The sequence below is a fragment of the Pristis pectinata genome, chromosome 5, assembly GCF_009764475.1.
Source record: "Pristis pectinata isolate sPriPec2 chromosome 5, sPriPec2.1.pri, whole genome shotgun sequence".
NCBI lineage: Eukaryota > Metazoa > Chordata > Chondrichthyes > Rhinopristiformes > Pristidae > Pristis > Pristis pectinata.
The window spans coordinates 2,140,834-2,164,609 of record NC_067409.1 but is presented as its reverse complement, the minus strand read 5'-3'; the positions used below and the strand labels follow the sequence as shown (position 1 = coordinate 2,164,609).

The 23,776-nt window shown below is 50.5% G+C and overlaps 1 protein-coding gene across 3 annotated transcripts in view; it reads right to left on the bottom strand.

The window, feature by feature from the left end:
- The window catches only part of ppp1r16a (protein phosphatase 1, regulatory subunit 16A), a 118,818-nt gene that overhangs the window by 2,891 nt on the left and 92,151 nt on the right, over positions 1–23,776 (bottom strand). For all 3 annotated transcript variants that reach the window (XM_052016468.1, XM_052016470.1, XM_052016469.1), the window contains exons 6-10: positions 10,804–10,928; positions 7,211–7,336; positions 6,424–6,499; positions 914–1,043; positions 88–244 (exon numbers count right to left, since the gene is read on the bottom strand). In XM_052016468.1, coding sequence (XP_051872428.1) covers positions 88–244; positions 914–1,043; positions 6,424–6,499; positions 7,211–7,336; positions 10,804–10,928 — 614 coding nt within the window. The remainder of the gene's footprint in view (positions 1–87; positions 245–913; positions 1,044–6,423; positions 6,500–7,210; positions 7,337–10,803; positions 10,929–23,776) is intronic.

Below are 23,776 nucleotides of genomic sequence, written 5' to 3'. Positions count from 1 at the left end.
ACCAACCCACCCCCCGCTCTGACACTGAATGCCCAGCTCACCCCCGCCCCCGGCCCCACCCCTCCGTGAGCAGGAAGCCGCCCTCACCGAGCTGTACTGTTTGAGCTCGGAGTTGGTCTGTGCGTCCTCGTCCTCGGGCTCCCCGTCCTTGCTGACCGCCTGCTGCCAGGCCATCGCCTCGTCCCTGTGCTCCTGACGGTACATGTTGGTCCTCTCCGTCACACTCACTTTACGCACCACCTTCCTGTGGGGGCAGGCAGAGCGTGGTCACACCGACACACGGTCACACCGACACACGGGGTCACACCGACACACGGTCACACCGACACACAGACCGTGGTCACACCGACACATGGAGCGCAGTCACACCGACACACGGTCACACTGACACACGGGGTCACACCGACACACGGTCACACCGACACACAGACCGTGGTCACACCGACACATGGAGCGCAGTCACACCGACACACGGTCACACTGACACACGGGGTCACACCGACACACGGTCACACCGACACACAGACCGTGGTCACACCGACACATGGAGCGCAGTCACACCGACACACGGTCACACTGACACACACGGTCACACCGACACACGGTCACACCGACACACAGACCGTGGTCACACCGACACATGGAGCGCAGTCACACCGACACACGGTCACACTGACACACACGGTCACACCCACACATGGTCACATAGATAGTCACTCAGTGTGAGCCCACCCCACCACTGGCCTTATCTACCCCCACACTCCATCCTGGGTACAGGCACCGGGACACACCCCCCCCTCCCGGGGACGGGACCCACCCTGGGGAATGGACCCCACCCTCACCATCCCCCACCCAAGGGATGGACCCCAACCACTCACTGCCCCCCCCAACCCCGGAGACAGACCCCACTCACCCCCGGCTGCCGGTGCTGGACGTCCGCCTCTGCAGGGCCGTCCGGCGCCTGTCCTGAGCCTTCATGACGGCGTCGTGTTTGTGCTTCAGTTCCAGCAGCTTCCCCCGCACTTCCTCGTCCCCGCACACGTCTGCAGGAGAGGGGGGAGTGAGAACAGACCCCTACTCCCCCTGCCCCACTCCCCCCACCCCCCCCCTCGTCCCCGCACACATCTGCGGGAGAAGCTGTGGGTGAAACGGATGCACTGTGGCCCACTCCCCACGCCCCCCCTGCCTGTCCCACCTACAGCAGCTGGGAACCTCTCAGCTTGGCCAACACTCCTCCCTCAGTCGAGGCTGAGGCCGAGCTTGTGGTGTTTCACCAGCACCGACTCGCGGCTGCTCGACCATGGCAGCCAGCACAGAGACGCGTTGTCTGAGGGGGCGGTGATCACCACACGCCTGGGTTGGGGGGGGGGGGGGGACTGGTGTCACAGGACTGTAGAGCACAGCCCCACATGGTGGCCATCTACTCTGCTGCTGGTTCCCCTTCTAGAACCATGCTCTCCTCTGCCTTGCCTGTTTAAGAGGGTTGTAGACTCAGCCAGTCCCCTCACAGGCACAACCCTCCCCTCCAGTGATGCCTCAGGAAGGTGGCATCCATCGCTGAGGACCCTCACCAGCTGGGACATGCCCTCTTCTCATTACTACCATCGGGGAGGAGGTGCAGGAACCTGAAGACCCACACTCAACGATTCAGGGACAGCTTCTTTCCCTCTGCAATCGGATTTCTGAACGGTCCATGAACCCACGAACACTACCTCGTTATTCCTCTTTTGCACACACCGCCGATATCCAGCACGGTTTACAAGACCGAGAGAGCTCGGTGGAACCTCCAAACCCCTGACAGTGGTAGGAGTAGGGTCACGGTCCAAGGATGTGGTGAGGTATTGGTGACCGAGATGGAGAGACATTTCCTCTCCCAGAGATGGGGGCACCCTCTACCGCTGGAGGCGGCTGAAGATCAATTATTAAATGTGCTGTAGGAGTTAGATATGGTTCCAAGGGCCAGAGGGATCACAGAACAGTACGGCACAGGAACAGGCCCTTCGGCCCACCCTGTCTGTGCCGACCATGATGCAGATTCCAACTCATCCCATCTGCCTGCATTGAGCCACACCCCTCCATCCCGGCCTGTTCATGAGTCTAACAGCCTCTTAAACACCACTGTCGTGTCCGCCTCCACCACCCCACCCGGCAGCCCGTCCAGGCACCCACTGCTCTCTGTGTAAAAAACTTGCTTCATAGAGTCCCACGGCACGGAAACAGGCCCTTCGGCCCAACTGGTCCATGCTGACTGTGGTATTGGTATTGGTTTATTATTGTCACTTGTACTGAGGTACAGTGAAAAACTTGTCTTGCAAACCGATCGTACAGGTCAATTCATTACACAGTGCGGTTACTTTGAGTCAGTACAGAGTGCATTGATGTAGTACAGGTAAAAACAGTAGCAGTACAGAGTAAAGTGTCACAGCTACAGAGAAAGTGCAGTCCAATAAGGTGCAAGGTCACAACAAGGTAGATCGTGAGGTCAGAGTCCATCTTATTGTATAAGGGAACTGTTCAATAGTCTTATCACAGTGGGGTAGAAGTTGTCCTTGAGTCTGGTGGTACGTGCCCTCAGGCTCCTGTATCTTCTACCCAATGGAAGAGGAGAGAAGAGAGAATGTCCCGGGTGGGTGGGGTCTTTGATTACGCTGGCTGCTTCACCAAGGCAGCGAGAGGTAAAGACAGAGTGAGCTAGTCCCATCTGCCTGCGTTTGGCCCAGACCCCCTAAACCTCTCCTACCCATGTACTTATCTAGGTGGCTTTTAAATGTTGCTAATGTGCCCACCTCAACCACTGTTTCTGGCAGCTCATTCCAAATACGCACCACCCTTTGTGTGAAGAAGCTGCCCTGATGTCCCTTTTAAATCTCTCACCTCTGATCTTAAACCTCTGCCCTCTTGTTTTCAGCACCCCCTCCCTGGGAAAAAGTCTTTGTGGTTCCACCCTGTCTATGCCCCTCATGGTCATATCCTTTAAACTTTCCCCTCCCACCTTAAACCCATGCCCGGAGTATTTGACATCTCCACCCTGGGAGGAAGACCCCGACTGTCCACGTGGTCGATGCCTCTCATGATGTTCCATACACGGGGTCGGGGGGGAAGCTGGGACGGGGTTCTGAACTTGGGTGATCGGGGCTGAAGGGACTGGCTGTTCCGCTCCTGCGTTTCCTTGTGAGAGAATGTGCTGAAACAGCAAGGACACTGAGCAGTGGGAGCAGCGTCTCCACCGTAGGAGGGAAGGCTGCAGTGGTCCGGCTGTGCTGACAGTGCAGGAACACCAAGACCTGGGTCGTGCAGAGCCTGCCCACGGCTGCGCCTGCAGGAACTGCCCATCCCCTGGCATTGCCGGGCAGCAGAGAACCCGGCCCGGGACTAACGGATTGGTGCCGGCAGTTTGCAGGAAGTGGGCTCGGAAGGGATGAAGGAGAGGGGTGAGGAGCGTCTGGCAGCTGGAACTACGAGGAATGTACGAGGGAGAAGGCATCTCCTGGAACAGAAGGCAAGGACATCCCACACTCGGAATCTGGAGCAACACTCGATCCGCTGGGGGTCAAGCAGCATCTGTGGAGGGGAAAGGAACCGTTGGCGTTTCGGGTCGACACCCTGTAGAAGGACACTCTGAGTTGTTCCTGCAGCTGTAAGCAAAACCTCTTTGCCTGTATATTGCTTCATTATCTGAGTAGATCAGGAGATACTGATGGGAGGCAAAGGCTCCCGAAGCCTCAGCCTAGCCCTCAGGGTTTACCACACAGTGGGAGCAGGATCTTCTGATGTGAACGTTGGACTTTGTCCAAGGGGTGATGAGCAGCAGGTAAATGAGAATCTACAAACCACAAATGTTGGAACTCACGGCTGAATCAGCTAACTCATTCTGTCTGTAAATGAACTGGCCGTTTCTAACCAACATTTCTGGGCTCAGCTGTTTTATTTGTGTTCTACTGTCTAGTCTGTCCTGCTGGGTACGTCCCACAGTCTCACTGTTGATACCTCACACTGACAAAGCAGCAAATGTGCTTGTATCTGTCCCCGTTACCCCATCCGGTCTCACCCTATCAGAGGTATTCCCTTTGTTCTACCCCTCCCCCTCCCCCTCCCCCCTCCCCTTCCCCCCTCCCCCTCCCCCTCCCCCTCCCCCCTCCCCCTCCCCCTCCCCCTCCCCTTCCCCCCTCCCCCTCCCCTTCCCCCCTCCCCCCTCCCCCTCCCCCCTCCCGCCACTGAAAACTGACTCGTTCTCCTTTCTGTCCGAGTTCTGACAAAAGGTTTCCAACAGGAAATGTTGACAGTTTCTCTCTCCACAGATGCTGCCTGACCTGCTGAGAGTTCCCAGCATTGTGTGTATTTCAGTAACGATTCTGATACTGGCAGATGCTGGGTATGTCAGACAACAAATCAAAGTAATGATCTAATTACGAGGATGTTGCCAGGACTCGAGGGCCTGAGTTATAGGGAGAGGTTGAAGTGTAGGAGACCGAGGGGTGACCTTATGGAGGTCTATAAAATCAGGAGAGGCATAGACAGGGTGAATGCACTCAGTCTTTTTCCCAGGGTTGGCGAATCAAGAACTAGAGGGCACGGGTTTAAGATGAGAGGGGAGAGGTTTAATTGGAACCTGAGGGGCAACTTTTTCACCCAGAGGGTCGTCAGGGCTGAGAACCCCCCCTCCTCCCACCGGCTGGGACCTCCCTTCCCCACACCGGGCCAGGAACCCCCCACACACCAGGCTGGGACCACTAGAACCATAGAACCATACAGCACAAAACAGGCCCTTCGGCCCACCGTGTCGTGCCGTCCATCAGACCACCCTCACACTACATAAACCCCTTCCTCCCGCATATCCCTCTATCTCATGTTCCTCCATATGCCTATCCAACAAGCTCTTGAACCTGTTCAATGTATCTGCCTCCACCACCACCCCAGGCAGTGCATTCCATGCACCAACCACTCTCTGGGTGAAAAACCTCCCTCTGACATCTCCCCTGAACCTCCCACCCATAACCTTAAAGCCATGACCTCTCGTCTTGAGCATTGGTGCCCTGGGAAGGAGGTGCTGACTGTCTACTCTATCTATTCCTCTCAATATTTTATATACCTCTATCATGTCTCCTCTCATCCTCCTCCTTTCCAGTGAATAAAGCCCTAGCACCTTAAGCCTCTCCTCATATTCAATACCCTCCAATCCAGGCAGTATCCTGGTAAATCTCCTCTGCACCCTCTCCAATGCCTCCACATCCTTCCTATAATGAGGCGACCAGAACTGAACACAGTACTCTAAATGTGGCCTAACTATCTAAATGTGGCCCAATTTAGATAACTTGAGCTGAGGATTAAGGGATAACCTAAAAAAATGAGGGAGAGGTGGATCAAAGAAAGGTTGACGATTTAAAAACAGAGGGTATAAAATTAAAAAAAGGCAATATGCGTAATGATCAACAGTGTGAGAAAGGTTGGGGCAGAGATTAATGGTGAACTAATTCAATGCAAACTAACAGCACAGGCAAAGGGAAATGGGTTTGACCCAGAGATGTGCATCTCTGGAAACGAGACCTGCTGGGTGACTGAAGGACGAGAGGAAGGAGGGAACATGCCGTCCGATTTCAGAGGATGACTGCAGGGCAGTCCTGAGGAATGGAGCTGGCCATGAAAGGCCAGCAGGCAGAGGTGATGTGGCTGAGCACAGTGATTTCAAGGGAGAAAAAGCACGAGTGTAGTAGTTTACAGGTACCCTTAAAGCAGCACAGTGTGGAGAAAACTATTGAACATTAGGCTGTGGCAAAGACAAGACGATAGTCGGGGTGACTTCATTTGTCACACGGACTGAAAGTCTAATGGTCTGGAACAGCTGGCACAATGAGCTCATTAAAAATACTTCAGACCTTTCTGAGCGCAGGAAACACAACAAATGCAGGAGAAACGGAGGGGGCGCGGGGGAGATGGAGGGGGCGCGGGAGTGGTGGTGCAGCAGTTACATTCTCTGAACAGTAGACTGGGTGTGGTTGTCATCAGGACCTCTGCTGTCCTCAGGACCTCAGGTCCTGTCGTCAGGACCTCTGCTGTCCTCAGGACCTCAGGTCCTGTCGTCAGGACCTCTGCTGTCCTCAGGACCTCAGGTCCTGTCGTCAGGACCTCTGCTGTCCTCAGGACCTCAGGTCCTGTCGTCAGGACCTCTGCTGTCCTCAGGACCTCAGGTCCTGTCGTCAGGACCTCTGCTGTCCTCAGGACCTCAGGTCCTGTCGTCAGGACCTCTGCTGTCCTCAGCCAGACTGGCCCCTACAACCCCCGACACCAACACACACGATGCCCCCTGTAACGGCATGGTAAGCACCCACGGGCGGGGATTGAACACCGGCCTTTTCAGTGGTTCTCAGATCCTGAAGGACCACAACAGTGCAGAACGTAAAGTCATCCTGTCACAGAGACACTTACCGATCGGAGTCTCGTCCAGGAAGGACCTGGCGTTCAGGTTGGCTCCGTGACCCACCAGGAGTTCCACCATGTGAACCTACAACAAGGGCACACGTCTGTGACTGATCTCCAGCTACTGCCCTCAGCAACCATTTGGCCCTTCACTGCCGTCCTGTGTGGGACTGTGAGCTGAGTCTCTCTCAACACCGTCACAGCAGCGTCTGGTCAGTGAACCAGTCGCAGTGCCCAGTGCCTGCAGGGGGAACCCACCGCCCCACAGCCCAGGGTAAACGCACTGCTGTAGGGAAACACTGTCAACTGTCCATCCATGGACTCAACCTGTCTCTGCCTGGCCCCTCCCCCACCACAGACTGACCCGTCCCCTCCCTCCACCCACAGACTGACCCGTCCCCTCCCATCCACCCACAGACCCAACCCCTCCCGTCCACCCACAGACTGACCCGTCCCCTCCCATCCACCCACAGACCCACCCCCTCCCGTCCACCCACAGACTGACCCGTCCCCTCCCGTCCACCTACACACTGACCCGTCCCCTCCCCGTCTCCCCACCCACTGACCTGTCCCCTCCCTCCCCCCACAGACTGACCCGTCCCCTCCCTCCCCCCACAGACTGACCTGCCCCCTCCCCATCCACCCACTGACCCGTCCCCTCCCGTCCACCCACAGACCGACCCGTCCCCTCCCGTCCACCCACAGACTGACCCGTCCCCTCCCATCCACCCACAGACCCACCCCCTCCCGTCCACCCACAGACTGACCCGTCCCCTCCCTCCCCCCACAGACTGACCTGCCCCCAGCAGGCCGCTGCATGCAATGGCTCCCATCCATCGGTGTCCTTCACATCCACCTTGGCTCTGTTGCTCAGGAGGAGTTCTGCTGCTTCTGTGTAGCCATTGGCTGCCGCAATGTGGAGCTGGTCGACAGGAGAGAAACAACTCAGGTCCGACCCTCGTGTTCCTCACCAGACCAACCCCCCCCCTTCCCCGAATCACTGACTGTGTCACACACCAACCTCACCCATTACAAACCCACCTGCATACGTCCCTCTGAATCTCTCCCCTCTAACCTATGCTTGCTAGTATTTGAATCCCTTTCCCTGGGAAAAAGAACTGTGTGCATTCACCCTGTCTATGCCCCTCATGATTTTATACACCTCGATAAGGTCACCCTTCATAAGGTCACCCTTCATTCTCCTACGGTCCACAGAATAAAGTCCCAGCCTGCCCTTGAGTCCTGGCAACATCCTTGTAAATCTTCTCTGTACTGCTTACAACTTAAAGATGTCTTTCCTATAACAGGGTGAGCAGAACTGTGCACAGTGCTCCACGACCGGCCTCACCAATGCCTCATACAACTGCAGCATTACCTCCCAGACTTGTGACATGGGTTAACTTGGATTGTCTCTGGAACAGCTACAAACTGATCAATGCAATTCCTTAGATTCTGGCGGTTTGTGCTCATTCACTTCTCAAAATAACTGTGGCAGAAGCTCAATAGCCTTTCTCCAAAGCATTATTCAAACCTGTAAGGAGTGGGCCTGAGAACCGTGAGGAGGGTGCTCAGAGGCTTCAGCGTGACTCAGGCAGACTGAATGTGTGGGCAGAAGCATGACAGGCTCAGTAAAACGTGGGTACAGTTATCACAAACAGAAAAGGCAGGGAGTTACTTAAATGGTGTTAGATTGGGAAGAGTTGAGATGTAGAGGGTGTCCTTGTACAGCAGGCAATACAAGTGAACATGCAGGGCCAGCCAGCAATAAAGGCAGCAGAGGGGGGAATGGCCTTCGCAGCAGGAGGGTTGGAGTACAGGAGCAGGATGTCCTTCTGCAGCAGTACAGGAACAGCGAGAGCACGCCTGGGGTGCAGGTGTGGTCTCCTTACCCAAGAGGAGACATTGGGTCAAATGGGCCCATTTTCATTGGAGGTTGGAAGGATTTGCAGAAGGCTGGAGGTACTGTGCAGAGTGAGGAAGGTTTCCTGAGGATACGGCAGGACAGAGATCAGACTGAAAGTTGGCTGGAGGATTGGCAGATGGAATTTAATTCTGACAAGGGCAAGGTCATGGATTTTGGCAAGTCAGATAGGGGTCAGAGCACGTTGATGAACAGAGAGATCTGGGAGTTCAAGCCCATCGTTCCCTGAAGGTGACAGCATGTCGGCAGGATGCTGAAGGTGGCACATTTAACCGTCTGTCTGAATGTCAGTGGAAGTTAGCGACGGCATCTGATTCCACTACCACCTCTGGCAGCACACTCCAGACACCAACCACTCTGAACGCAGACTCGAAGGCCGGCAGAGCCAACACGTACTCTGCTTTCTATGCGAAGGGATATGTTGGGGGGAGACAAGTAATGAGGAGGACAAACAGGTCACTCTGGAAGATTGCCAGGGCTTAGAATACAGGTGTTGGGACTTTACGTTGCAACTTTACAAACCACAGGTTAGGCTGCACTTGGAGCACTGTGTGTGGTTCTGGTCACCACACTACAGGATGTGGTTGTGCTGGAGAGAGTGCAGAGGAGATTCACCAGGATGTTGTCTGGATTGGAGGACTTTAGTTATGGGGAGAGGTTGGAGAGGCCGGGACTGTTTTCCCTGGAGTGAAGGAGGCTGAGGGGGTGATCTGACAGAGGTGTATAAGATTATAAGATTGAACGGTTCCCTTATACAATGAATGGACTGTGACCTCACAATCTACCTTGTTGTGACCTTGCACCTTATTGCTCTGCACTTTCTCTGTAGCTGTGACACTTTACTCTGTACTGTTATTGTTTTTACCTGTACTACATCAACGTACTCTGCACTAACTCAATGTAACTGCACTGTGTAATGAATTGACCTGTACGATCGGTTTATAAGACAAGTTTTTCACTGGACCTCAGTACAAGTGACAATAAGAAACCAATGCCAGTATAAGAGTCAGAGACAGGGTAGATGGTCAGAGTCTTTCTCCCAATGTAGGGGCATCAGAAGCACAGGTATAACGTGAGGAGTTTAAAGGGGAGCTGAGGGGTAATTTTTACACAGTGTGAGTGATATCTGGAACGGGCTGCCAGAGGAGGGGGTGGAATCGGATACAGTCAGTGTTTAAGAGGCATTGAGACACACTTGAACAGACAAGGCATAGGATATGGTCCTAATGTGGGCAAATGGGACTGGCGTATGTGGGCAAAAAGTTTGGCGTGGACGAGTTGGGCTGAAGGGCCTGTTTCTGTGTTGTCCCTCTCTGTGAATCTATGAGAGATGATCTGCATGTACAAGATTTTCTCCCCAGGGTTTGGGAGTGAGGGTTGGAGTTCTAGAACCAGGGCTCACAGTCTGGTTACAGGGCAAGGGGTATGGGAGAGGGTGGTGTACCTTTGGCTATGTCTACCACAGAGGGCTGTGGAGGCCACGTTAGGGTGAATGCACACAGTCTTTTTCCCAGGGTTGGGGAATCAAGAGGACAAAGGTTTAAGGTGAGAGGGCAGAGATTTAAAAGGAACCAGAGGGGCAATTTCTTCACCCAGAGGGTAGTCTGTATGTAGAATGAGCTGCCAGAGGAAGTGGGTGAGGCAGGTACATTAACAACATTTAAGAGGTACTTGGACAGGTACACAGATAGGAGAGTTTAGAGGGATATGGGCCAAACGCGGGCAAATGGGACTGGCTAAGGTGGGAATCTTGGTCGGCATGGACCAGTTGGGCCGAAGAGCCTGCCTCCATGCTGTATGACTCTACGACTGGGTATTGGAAAAACCCAGTTTTCCAACCTCACCAAGTTCCTGGAAGGTACCAGTGGATTGGAAAACTGTGACAAGGATCCCTTGCTGAAGAAGGGAGGACAGAGTGGGAGACTGTAGGCTGTTAGCTTGTCATCTGTTGGTGGGAAAATGTTGGGCTCTGTAATCAAGGACTAAATAGCTGGTCTTTTCGAGAAGCATAATGTAATCAAACCAAATCATTGGAAGAACAATCATGTTTTCAAACTTCTGGAGTTTGAGGGTGTAACGGGCAGAACGATAGAGGGGAACCGGTAGATGTAGGATACCTGGATTTCCAGAAGGCATTCAGTAAGGTGTCACATAAAAGGCTGGTGCTGAAGGTAAGAGCCCATGGTACTCTGAAAAGCCAGGGCTCTACTCCAACTTTCTACCCAGTCTAGAACCACCTGAATAGCAACTGGGCTGGGGCAGTGGAAGCTTTCTAGGCTGGTGACCCCCCCAGAATGAGCGGCCGGGTTATCCAGCTACTGGCTGCTGTTGAACTGAACAGTGGTAGGAACCAGCACATTTGGAGTAGGGGTTGTGGGGGGAGACGAGGCCCAGATGATGGAGAACAGGGGCAGGAACCTCAGAGTGCAGACATACTTATCCCACAACAGCAGTGTGCAGGGCCGTACCAGACAAGTGCCAAGTTCATTCTGATTGTTCAGGTCTGACTGGGTCTCCACCAACTCCCTGATGTCGTTAATCATCCATCTCTCGGTGGCCATGCGGGATTCATCGATCTTTTCCTGAGTGACACCTGAGAATAGTTCAAGCACAAGTCAGGTCACAACGTTACAGGTCCCACTGTAACAAGGGATACACTGGGCGGGGAGACTCACACCCAACTAATGGACATGTTCCAGCATCTACAGTCTCCCTCTTACATCTAACTGTGCTCATTTCAGCGTGGGCCCTTATTACAGTCAGCACAAAGCCCAGTCCCAACAATCAGACAACCTCTGGTTTGACCACGAGGGTGTGATGAGCAGTCACAGAGTCAGCATTGTGCACTAGGTTTTCCTTTATCGCCATTAGAAGGTGCTGGCAAGCACAGCATTTCATCCCCACCCCATCACCGGCTTTCTCCCAGGAAAGGGCAGTCTCAAACCAGAGGACGAAGGTTTAAGGGGAGAGGTTGAGAAGAGGACGTGATGGGGATATGGAACGAGCTGCCAGGGGAAGTGGTAGAGGCAGGTACAATAACGACATTGGATAGACACATGGATAGGAAAGGTGTGGAGAGGTATGGGACAAATGCAGGCAAATGGGATTTGCTTAGATGGGCATCTTGGTCGGCATGGATGTTGGGCCAAATGGCTTTTGTAGTGCTGTACAACTCCCTGAATGCCCTGCTGCCTGTTCAGGTCACGGTGAGCTGCCTTTTTGAGCTCCCACTATTTGGATCAAGAGGTCCAGGAGTCAGACCCAGCTAGAACAGAGGCACAGTCAATTTATGTCAAGACTGGGATGGGCCATGACTGCGAGGGAGTGGTGTTCCCTCGAATTCTGCACATCGTAGGGGCCACTGGCTGTCAAACCACCCCTGGCAAGTTGCAGCAGCACCTTTGCAGCAACAATGAGCCAGAAACGGGGCACAACCAGACAGGACAAGGACCAGGTAGGACACTTGCTTTCGGAGGAGTGAAGCTGGTGGCCTTATTTCACGTTAGATGGAGACTGTTTCACTGACCTTACCAGAAGGTCTGCACGGACCAGGACCTCAGGGAGGGCAATTCCTCCTGGAAAAGTAACCATGAGATCGCTTATTTTCACCTGAGACAGGAGATGAGATCTCAGTTGCGTACCTCAGTGAGAAACTAGATTTACTAGAACGTTGCCGGGTCTTCAGGAGTTGAGTTACAGGGAAAGATTGCACAGGTTAGGACTTTATTCCTTGGAGCGGAGAAGAATGAGGGGAGATTTGATAGAGGTTTACAAAATGATGAGGGGTGTAGACAGAGTAAATGCGAGTAGGCTCTTTCCACCTAGATTAGGAGAGATAAGTACAAGAGGACATGGCTTTAGGGTGAAAGGGGAAAGGTTTAGGGGAAACATTAGGGGGAACTTCTTCACTCAGAGAGTGGTGGGAGTGTGGAATGAGCTGCCATCTGACGTGGTAAATGCGGGCTCACTCCTGAGTTTTAAGAATAAATTGGATAGTTACATGGACAGGAGAGGTCTGGAGGGTTATGGACTGGGTGCAGGTCAATGGGACTAGGGGAATAACCGAATGGCCTGCTTTCTGTGCTGTAGTGTTCTACGGTTCTATGGTTCTAACAGAGCCTGTGACTGCAGCATTCCCTCAGCTCAGGGCCGGAGGAAGCTTAACCAAACCATTAAATGCTTGAAATATAGCAACTTAAGTGGAAACGTATCTGATGTAATGTCTTAACCATCAGTGTTACGGAGCAATACTTCAACAGTACAATTTGCATTAACTCAGTATGAATGCGTATAAGGTCAGGCAGCACACGGTGGATTGAACCAGAAGTGATGTGCTGGAGCAGGGCTCAGTTTAAGCGTCAGACCATAAACGTCAGGGTATCAGGTACAGGGAGAGCCAGGACACTGGTCAGCTTGATATCTTGGTCAGCATGGAGGAGTTGAGCCGAAGAGCCTGTTTCCGTGCTGTACACCTCTATAACTCAAAACTGACAGATAACTTATCTGTTAAGAAAGCTCACCAGTGCCTCTACTTCCTCAGGAGGCTAAAGAAATTTGGCATGTCCCCTTTGACCCTCACCAACTTTTATCGATGCACCATAGAAAGCATCCTATCCGGATGCATCACGGCTTGGTACGGCAACCGCTCTGCCTGAGACCACAGGAATCTGCAGAGAGTTGTGGACACAGCCCAGCACATTGCAGAAACCAGCCTCCCCTCCATGGACTCTGTCTACACTTCTCGCTGCCTCGCTAAAGCAGCCGACATAATCAAAGACCCCACCCACCCCGGACATTCTCTCTTCTCCCCCCTCCCACTGAGCAAAAGATACAAAAGCCTGAAAACACGTACCACCAGGCTCAAGGACAGCTTCTATCCCACTGTTATAAGACTATTGAACGGTTCCCTAGTACGATAAGATGGACCCTTGACCTCACAATCTACCCCATTATGACCTTGCACCTTATTGTCTGCCTGCACTGCACTTTCTCTGTAACTGTAACACTTTATTCTGCATTGTTTTCCCTTGTACTACCTTGATGTACTGATGCGATGAAATGATTGGAATTGGTTTATTATTGTCACATGTACCGAGGTACAGTGAAAAACTTGTTTTGTATACCATTCATACAGATCAGTTCATCACATCAGTGCATTGAGGTAGTACAAGGGAAAACCATACAGAATGCAGAATAAAGTGTTACAGAGAAAGTGCAGTGCAGGCAGACAATAAGCTGCAAGGTTATAATGAGGTAGATTGTGAGGTCAAGAGTCCATCTTATCATACTAGGGAACCCTTCAATAGTCTTATAACAGCAGGATAGAAGCTGTCATTGAGCCTGATGGTACGTGCTTTCAGGCTTTTGTATCTTCTGCCAAATGGAAGAGAGAATGTCTGGGGTGGGTGGGGTCTTTGATTATGTCGGCTGCTTTACCAAGGCAGCGAGAAGTGTAGACAGAGTCCATGGAGGGGAGGCTGGTTTCCGTGATGCGCTGAGCTGTGTCCACAACTCTTTGCAGTTTCTAGCGGTCCCGGGCAGAGCAATTGCCGTCCCAATGTATGGCAACGATATGGATGGCAACTGTATGGATGGCATGCAAAGTAAAGTTTTTCATTGTACCTCGGTACACGTGACAATAATAAACCAATTTGCCAACGAGAGCCACAACAATAGCTGAACTAATAAGGAATGTGCTAAGGAAGAATAATTCTTAAAAAAACTGTTAATTAAAATCAACAAGGAATGCACTAACAAAGGATTGTTGAAACAATAAACTAGGGCAGAGCACCAGTTAAGAGAGTGAACAATGGAGAGGTTGAATCATCCGGGGGGAGCTTATCACTGAAGCAAGGACACTTGGTGCAAAGTACAAGACTGAAGATGTGACATCCCAGCTCAGGGTTAGCTCAGCCTGAGGAGGGAGGTTCTGGGCTGACAACGGACACATGTACTGCTGAATGAAGGGATAGAGTAGCTCAGCACACCGGTAGTTACCCTGCAAGTGAAACATAAAAGTGAGGCCCTGGGAGAGTGTGGCCAGGAGAGCCTGCAGTCACATCACAGTCACTCAGGGTGAACATAGAACAATACAGCACAGTACAGGCCCTTTGGCCCACAATGTTGTGCTGACCTTTAAACCTCGCCTAAGACTATCTAACCCATTCCTCCCACATATCCCTCTAGTTTAAATTCCTCCATATGCCTATCTAGTAATCTCTTGAATTTGACCAATGTATCAGCCTCCACCACCGCCCCAGGCAGCACATTCCATGCACCAACCACTCTCTGGGTAAAAAACCTCCCCCTGATATCTCCCTTGAACTTCCCACCCATTACTTTAAAGCCGTGCCCTCTTGTATTGAGCATTGGTGCCCTGGGAAAGAGGCGCTGGCTGTCCACTCTATCTATTCCTCTCAATATTTTGTACACCTCTATCATGTCTCCTCTCATCCTCCTTCTCTCCAAAGAGTAAAGCCCGAGCTCCCTTAGTCTCTCCTCATAATCCATACTCTCTAAACCAGGCAGCATGCTGGTAAATCTCCTCTGCACCCTTTCCAACGCCTCCACATCCTTCCTATAATGAGGTGGCCAGAACTGGACACAGTACTCTCTAAGTGTGGTCTAACCAGAGTTTTGTAAAGCTGCATCATTACCTCACGGCTCTTAAACTCGATCCCTCAACTTATGAAAGCCTATATCCCATAAGCTTTCTTAACTACCCTATCCACCTGAGAGGCAACTTTCAGTGATCTGTGGATATGGACCCACAGATCCCTCTGCTCCTCCACACTGCCCAGAATCCTGCCATTAACCTTGTACTCTGCCTTGCAGTTTGTCCTTCCAAAGTGTACCACCTCATACTTCTCCAGATTGAACTCCATCTGCCACTTCTTAGCCCAGCTCTGCATCCTATCAACGTCCCGTTGTAACCTACAGCAACCTTCTACACTATCCACAACACCACCGAGGTTTCAGGAACAGCTGTGACTATCGTCTTTGTGAGGTGTTGTTGCTTTGTACAGTGAGTCACAGAGTCATACAGCACAGAAACAGGCCCTTTGGCCCAACTCATCCCTGCTGACCAAGATTCCCATCTAAGTTAGCCCCATTTGCCAGCATTTGGCCCATATCCCTCGAAACCTTTCCTATCCATGGACCTGTCCAACTGTCTTTTAATTGTTGTTAATGTCTCAACCCCTTCCTCTGGCAACTCGTTCCATATACTGACCATCCTCTACGTGAAAATGTTGCCCCTCAGGTCCCTTTTAAATCTTACCCCCCACCTTAAACCTGTGCCCAATAGTTGTTTGCTCCCTTTCCCTGGGAAAAAGACTGTGAGCATTCACCCTGTCTATGCCCCTGATGATTTTATATGCCTCTGTAAGGTCACCCCTCAGTCTCCTACTTTCCAAGGAATAAAGTCCCAGCCTGCTCAACCCCTCCCTATAACTCAGGCCTTCGAGTCCTGGTAACATCCTCATGCAGGATGTAAGTTAAGAAACCTGTCACGCTTACAACCAACATACCTGTACCCACAGTGCTTCGTTGTAATCCCAAACAAGACCCAACGGTTAGATTAAACTGAAATTTGTCAGCAAATGAAACACAATTGGCAGAATCTTACAGTGCTAACCACTTGTGTATTAGGTAACAGACTGGTGACTCAGTGCTCGATCACCAGTAGATCCTCGTGGGGGAATTCGTTGTTCCGACCGAGTCTTTAGATACGGGTGACCCCTGCGTTACAGGGGGTTGTGTTCCTAGAAAACAGTCCGTATCACGATTTTCCATAACACAAAGCCGTTTCGTCTGCACATGCATGAAGAAACAGGAGTCAAAAAGAAATAAATTTTGTGTTTATCCACTTCTTTTCTCACATAAATTCTGTAAGAATGAATTTTATTTCGAATCTCAGTTTTTTGGGTAGTGATTTTTGCGAAGCTGGATAGAGAGCAAAGAAGATTTAGGAGAAAGTTGCCAGGACTCAAGGGCTGAGTTACGGGGAGAGGTTGGCCAGGCTGGACTTTGTTCCTTGGTGACCTTGGTGTATAAAATCATGAGGGGCATAGATAGGGTGAATGCACACTGTCTTTTCCCAGGGTTGGGGAAACCAAAAACTAGAGGACATAGGTTTAAGGTGAGAGGGGAGAGATTTAAAAGGGACCTGAGTTTAGTCTCTTCACACAGAGGGTGGTGGGTATATGGAACAAGCTGCCAGAGGACGTGGTTGAGGCAGGTAAAAGACATTTGGATAATTACATGGATAGATAAGGTTTAGAGGGATATGGACCAAACACAAGCAAATGGGACTAACTTTGTTTGGCACCTGGGTCAGCATTGTTGAGTTGGGCTGAAGGGCCTGTGCTGTGTGACTCTATGACCTTAGTACCACCAGGCTCAAGGACAGCTTCTTTCCTGCTGTTATAAGACTATTGAATGCTTTCCTAGTACGATAAGATGGACTCTTGACCTCACGATCCACCTTGTTGTGACCTTGTATCTTATTGTCTGCCTGCACTGCACTTTCTCTGTAGCTGTGACACCATTTTGCAATTGTTTTCCCTTGTACTACCTTAATATTGTAATGAACTGATCTGTATGGATGACATGCAAAACAAGGTTTGTCACTGTACCTCGGTATGTGTGGCAATAATAAACCAGTGTGTGAGCTTCCATGACTGGGACGGCCGTAGCACCTGTCCACCCAGAAGCCGAGCAGGAATCTTGGGGGAAATGTCCAAGTTAAGGTGAGTAAGCAGGGTGAAGATACGGGGAGAGGAGTGCACAAGTAAACAATGGAGGGTGCCCTGTTAGGACACAGCAGTGTCCACTGGGCAGCAGGTTAAGGGCAGAGCTGGAAGCCAGACGGGACACAGTGTGGGGGACTATCAGGATCCTCTTGCCTCAGGGTGATGATGTGGGAGCAGCAGAATCAGATGCAGCTCCTGCACTGCCATGTAATTCAGGCTGCTGGATACAGAGCAGTGAAAGGGAATCTTGAGGGAGCCAGCTACCAAATGAACACCTTGGCTTCAGAGAGCGAGAGGCAATCAGAAGGTCAGCAGGCAGGGCTGAGAGCAGCTCTGCAGCACCTCCGGACAAAGGTGGATCTCACGCCATGATACAGAGGTGAGAAAAGGGGCAAGGACGGCAATGTTCAGAAGCTGCGGGGAGCAGTGGACTCAGCCCAGTACATCGCGGGCACATCCCTCCCCACCACTGGGAGTATCCACAGGAGGTGCTGCCTCAAGGAGGCAACGTCCATCATCACAGATCCCCACCATCCGGGCCGTGCCACCTTCTCGCAGCTCCCATCGGGCAGGAGGTAAAGAAGCCTGAAGTCCCCACACCACCAGGTTCAGGAACAGCGACTTCTCTTCAACCATTCGGTTCTTGAACCAACCGGCACAACCCTGATCACTGCCTCAGTGTAGCAACACTGGGCCACTTAGCACTGCAATGGACTTTGTTTTTATTCTAATAGTGTTTTTTCTTGTAAAAATTGTGTATAATTTATACTTAATGTGTTTTTCTTGTGAATGCTGCTTAGCTGATGCTCTGTGCCTGCGATACTGCTGCAGGTAAGTTTTTCATTGCACCTGTGCACACGTGTTGTACATGTGATAATAAACTCTTTGACTTTGTAGTGGCTATAACCCAGGGGCAACCTCCTGTTGATTGTGGCCAAGGAACTAAGCAGCTTATATCCTCCCCGACCTCCTTCCTCAACATCAAGTGGAACAGCCTGGTAGACGGCTGATGCTTCTCAGGACTGAAGTGTGGGAGACGTACTGAAATAGATCCAAGCTCACAATGTGGTCCTTAAACAAGAGGGGAGGGGAGGCAGCGGGGTATCAAACGATCGCAGTGAGATGGATGAGACGAGGGTGGGGGCAAACAACAGTAGTAGCAGAAAGAAGGAAGTGGCTGTGCCTGGGTACAGTGAAGGTGTAGGCACTCTTCCATGGTACAGGAGGAGACTACACCAGAACTTAATAAGCAGACCTGAGTGACACAAATGATGTTTAAAATGACAACAGCACCGAACAGTTAAAAAGCCTCCAGCTTCAGTTTGTGTGAAAGCTCGCCTGGCCTTTTCTCCTGTGACGGGACGTCTTTAAAAAGCAGCTACAGACAATGGACATGAGGAACTCAGTGGCTTGAGCAGCATCTGTGGGGGGAGAGGAACTGTGGAGGTTATGGGCTGAGAGCCTGCATCACGACCTACACCTGTACCCGTCCTGATGGAGGGTTTCCAGCAGATTGTTTGTTGCTCCAGGTTCCACACCTGCAGCCTTGTGTCTCCAACAGCAAATGGGACGAGCTCAGGTCGGGAACTTGGTCGGCATGGACGAGTTGGGCCGAAGGGCCTGTTTCTGTGCTGTATTACTCTATGACTCTGTAACCCTGATTAAACCACTACTCCCCGGTGGTTAGGATGTGAATGCTGGGAAACACAGAACAGCAGCAGATTGTGTGTTGCTCCAGAGTCCAGCAGCTGCAGTCTCTTGTGTCTCCACTTAAAAAGCAGCTGCTGCTCGTGTCCAGCATCACTGACCTCAGAGGTGAGAGCTGTTAATCCTCTGTAGTCTTGCCTCTCAGTTGGAAGTGTTCATTTTTACATGCATGCATTTTATTTTCTGATCATTGGGTGATGCTTTGTTTTTAACTGATTCAAACTGCACAAGTATTTAATAGATTTCCAACTTTGGGTTCCTTAATGTTGGCAAACTTCTGAGCTCCTCACATGATAAGTGGTTCTAAATATGTACAAAGAGTAATTTTTTTTACTTAATTTGTTCTTTGTTTAAGTTCGTGCAGTTTTGAAAGGAATTTTGAACAAAAGGACAAAGATTAATGTTCCAATTGCTGACACTGGCATCTTTCCAATGGACAAGTGGATAGTTTTGAGGAATTGGAGATAAGGTGTGACCCTGAGCCTCTCAGCATTACAATGTCTGCTTTTAAATATTTGTGCTTAAAAAAATACATAACTTGCCTACAGTTAAGAAATCGCTTATTTCATATCATCTCGATTTTTAGATATTAACGGATTGTGGGGTTAGTGCAGGGAAATGCCACTGAAGTAAACATCAGCCAAGATCTTTCTGATTGGTGGAACAGGTTCAATGGGCTGAATGGCCTGCTCCTGTACCTATTACATATGTAGGAGAACAGAATCCATTGTGGCTCTGTTTAACAGCCAGGTGTTCAGTCTGCCACGGTCAGGAAAATATCCATTTTATCCATACTAACTGGCATTGCCTTAAGTGCGAGGGCTTAGATGGGGAGGAATTCGTAAAATGCATTCAAGAGGGTTTTCTGAAACAGTGTGTGGACAGTCCTACAAGGGGGGGAGCTGTACTGGACCTCACCTTAGGCAGCTATGATGGGCAATCGATTGAAGTATTTGTGAAGGAGCCATTTGGGAACAGTGACCACAGTTTTGTAAGTTCAAGGTAGTCACCGAGAAAGATAAAGCTGGGGGAAGGCGTATTTCGATACAGGAACTGGGAGAGGGGGATTGGGAGCAGCTGGGAGAGATGAAAACAACAACCAAACATCCACAGAGGACATAGTTTCAGGGCGAGAGAAGAAAGATTTGATAGGAGTCTGAGAGGCCTTTTTCACCCAGAGGGTGGTCGGTATGTGGAACAAGCTGCCAGAGGAGGTGGGAGAGACAGGTACATTAACAACATTTAAAAGACATTTGGACAGGTCCATGGATAGGAAAGGTTCAGAGGGATGTGGGCCAAACACGGGCAAATGGGACTAACTAAGATGAGCAGCTCGGTCAGCGTGGACGAGTTGGGCTGAAGGGCCTGTTTCCGTGCTGTATGACTCTGTGGGTCTCAGTGGGAGGTGTTCAAAAGCGAGATGGTAAGAGTTCAGAGTCAGCTTGCCCCTGTACGTTAAGAGGCAAAGATGGTAAGTTCAGGGAACCCTGGTTAGTGAAGGACATTGAAGGTTTGATCAGAGAAAGGGGAGCGTCTGTCAGCTGGAGGAAACTAGTATCAAATGTGTCACTGTGGAGTATATGGAACACAGAACAGCACGGGCCCTTCAGCCCACCATGTTGTGCTGAACTATATGAACACCTCCTCCATGATCAATCTAACCCTTCCCTCCTGCACAGCCCATAACCCTCCATTTTTCTTACATCCATGTGCCTATCCAAGAGCCTTTTAAATGTCCCTATTGTATCAGCCTCTACCATCCCCCCAGCAGTGCGTTCCAGGCACACACCACTCTCTGTGTAAAAACCCTACCTCTGACATCTCCCCTGAACATTCCTTCTGTGACCTTAAACGGATGTCCTCTGGTATTGGCCATTGCTGCCCTGGGGAAAAGGTGCTGGCTGTCCACTCTATCTATGCCCCTCATAATCTGATACACCTCTATCAAGTCGCCTCTCATCCTGCGTCACTCCAAAGAGAAAAGCCCCAGCTCGCTCAACCTTTCCTCATAAGACATGCTCTCTAATCCAGACAGCATCCTGGTAAATCTCCTCTGCACCCTTTCTAAACTTTCCATATCCTTCCTATAATGAGGTGACCAGAACTGAACACAATACTCCATGTAGTCTAGCCAGAGTTTTATAGAGCTGCAACATTACCTCGTGGCTCTTGAACTCAATACCCCCCAGTAATGAAGGCCAACACTCCATACACCTTCTTAACCACCCTATCAACCTGTGCAGCAACTTTGAGGGATCTATAGATGTGGACCCCAAGTTCCCTCTGTTCCTCCACACTGTTCAGAATTCTGCCATTAACCTTGTACTCTGCCTTCAAGATTGATCTTCTAAAGTGTATCACCTCACACTTTTCCAGATTGAACTCCATCTGCCACTTCTCCACCCATAGAAGAAAGCTTAAAGAAATTAGGAGAACAAAAAAGGGCCATGAAACGTCCTTGGCAGGTAGGATTAAGGAGAATCCTCAAACCTTTTTTAAAGTATATAAGAAGTAAGAGGGTAGGTAAGGAAGGAGTAGATCCTCTCAGGGACCAGAGGAGTCATCTGTAGAACCGGGGAGAGGAATGAGTTCCTGAATGAATACTTCTCATCAGTCTTCACCAGGGAGAAGGATGTGGAGGCTGGAGAGTTAAGGGAAGGGGAGGTTGATATTCTAGAGCACATCTGTATCAGGAAGGAAGGAAGTGTTAGATATATTTGCGCACATCAGGGTGGATAACTCCCCAGGGCCAGAAAGGATCTATCCTAGGATGCTAAGGGAGGAGATTGCTGGGGCTCTGACGGAGAATTTTACACCTTCGTTGGCCACACGTGAGGTACCAGAACATGTAACGTCAAAGAAGAGCAGAGAACCATGAGATCAGAGAGAAGGCGACCGGTAGGACGAGACTCGGCAATCAAAAGGGCGAGCACGAGGAAACGGGACGGGCTTCCGAGGTCTCGAAGAATATGTGGATATTCACGTCGTATAAATCACTGATAATAAATCTGGCTCTGATTGCCATTGTTCAGCTATCTTTGCAACTTAGTTAATAAATCTGTTGTGCTCATCACCAGTATCCCTGTACCCACTGTGGTTGCAATGGTGAATGAGATTAGAAACATAGAAAACCTAAGGTCGTGGTACATATTGGTACCAACGATATAGCTAGGGAAAGGGATGAGGTCCTGATAAAAGACTATAGAGAATCAAGAAGGAAGTTGAGAAGCAGGACCTCAAAGGTAGTAATTTCAAGATTACTGCCTGTGCTAAGCGACAGTGGGTATAGGAACAGAATGAGGAGGAGGGTAAGTGCGTGGCTGAGGGATTGGAGTAAGGAGCAGGGATTCAGATTTCTGGATCATTGGGGTCTCTTTTGGGGCAGGTATGACCTGTTCAAAGAGGGCAGGTTGCACTTGACTCCCAGGGGGACCAACGTACTGGCGGGGAGGTTTGCTAAGGTTACTGGGGAGGGTTTAAACTAGAATTGTTAGGGGGTGGGATCCTAACTGGAGAGACTGGGGAAGAGGCTCTCAAATAGAGACAGCTAGTAGTAGGTACGATAGGCAGGTGATAGAGAAGGGACGCGTTCAGACAGGCTTGAGATGTGTCTATTTTAACGCAAGGAGTGTTGTGAACAAGGCGGATGAGCTTAGAGCTTGGATCGATACTTGGAGCTATGATGTGGTGGCCATTAGGGAGACTTGGATGGCTCAGGGACTGGAATGGTTGCTTCAAGTGCCGGGTTTTAGATGTTTCAGGAAGGACAGGGAGGGAGGCAAGAGAGGTGGGGGAGTGGCACTATTGATCAGAGATAGTGTCACGGCTGCGGAAAAGGTGGACGTCGTGGAGGGACTGTCTACGGAGTCTCTGTGGGTGGAGGTTAGGAAAAGGAAGGGGTCAATAACTTTACTGGGTGTTTTTTATAGGCCGCCCAATAGTGACAGGGATATTGAGGAGCAGATAGGGAAGCAGATCCTAGAAAGGTGTGAGAATAACAGAGTTGTTGTGATGGGGGATTTTAATTTCCCAAACATCGACTGGCATCTCCAGACAGTGAGGGGTTTAGATGGGGTGGAGTTTGTTAGGCGTATTCAGGAAGGGTTCTTGACACAATATGTAGATAGTCCTACAAGAGGAGAGGCTGTGCTTGATTTGGGATTGGGAAATGAACCTGGTCAGGTGTCAGACCTCTCAGTGGGTGAACATTTTGGTGATAGTGAGCATAATTCTATCTCCTTTACGTTAGCACTGGAGAGGGATAGGAACAGACGGGCTAGAAAGGCATTTACTTGGAGTAAAGGGAATTATGAGGCTCTCAGGCAGGAAATTGGAAGATTAAATTGGGAACAGATGTTCTCAGGGAAAAGTACGGAAGAAATGTGGCAAATATTCAGGGGATGTTTGTGTGGAGCTCTGCATAGACATGTTCCAATGAGACAGGGGAGTCATGAGAGGATACAGGAACCGTGGTGTATGAAGGCTATAATAAATCTAGTCAAAAGGAAAAGAAAAGCATACAAAAGGTACAGAGAGCTAGGTAATGTTAGAGATCTGGAAGAGTATAAGGCTAACAGGAAGGAGCTTAAGAAGGAGATTAGGAGAGCCAGAAGGGGGTGTGAGAAGGCCTTGGCGGGCAGGATTAAGGAAAACCCCAAGGCGTTCTACAGGTATGTGAAGAGCAAGAGGATGAGATGCGAAAGGATAGGGCCTATCAAGTGCAGCAGTGGGAAAGTGTGTATGGATCCGGAAGAAATAGCGGAGATACTTAATGAATACTTTACGTCAGTATTCACTACGGAAAAAGATCTGGGGGATTGTGGTGAGGAATTGCAGTGGCCTGAAAAGCTTGAGCATGTAGCTATTAGGAAAGAGGAGGTGCTGAAACTTTTGGAAAGCATCAAGTTAGATAAGTCACCAGGACCGGATGAGATGTACCCCCAGGTTGCTGTGGGAGGCAAGGGAAGAGATTGTGGAGCCT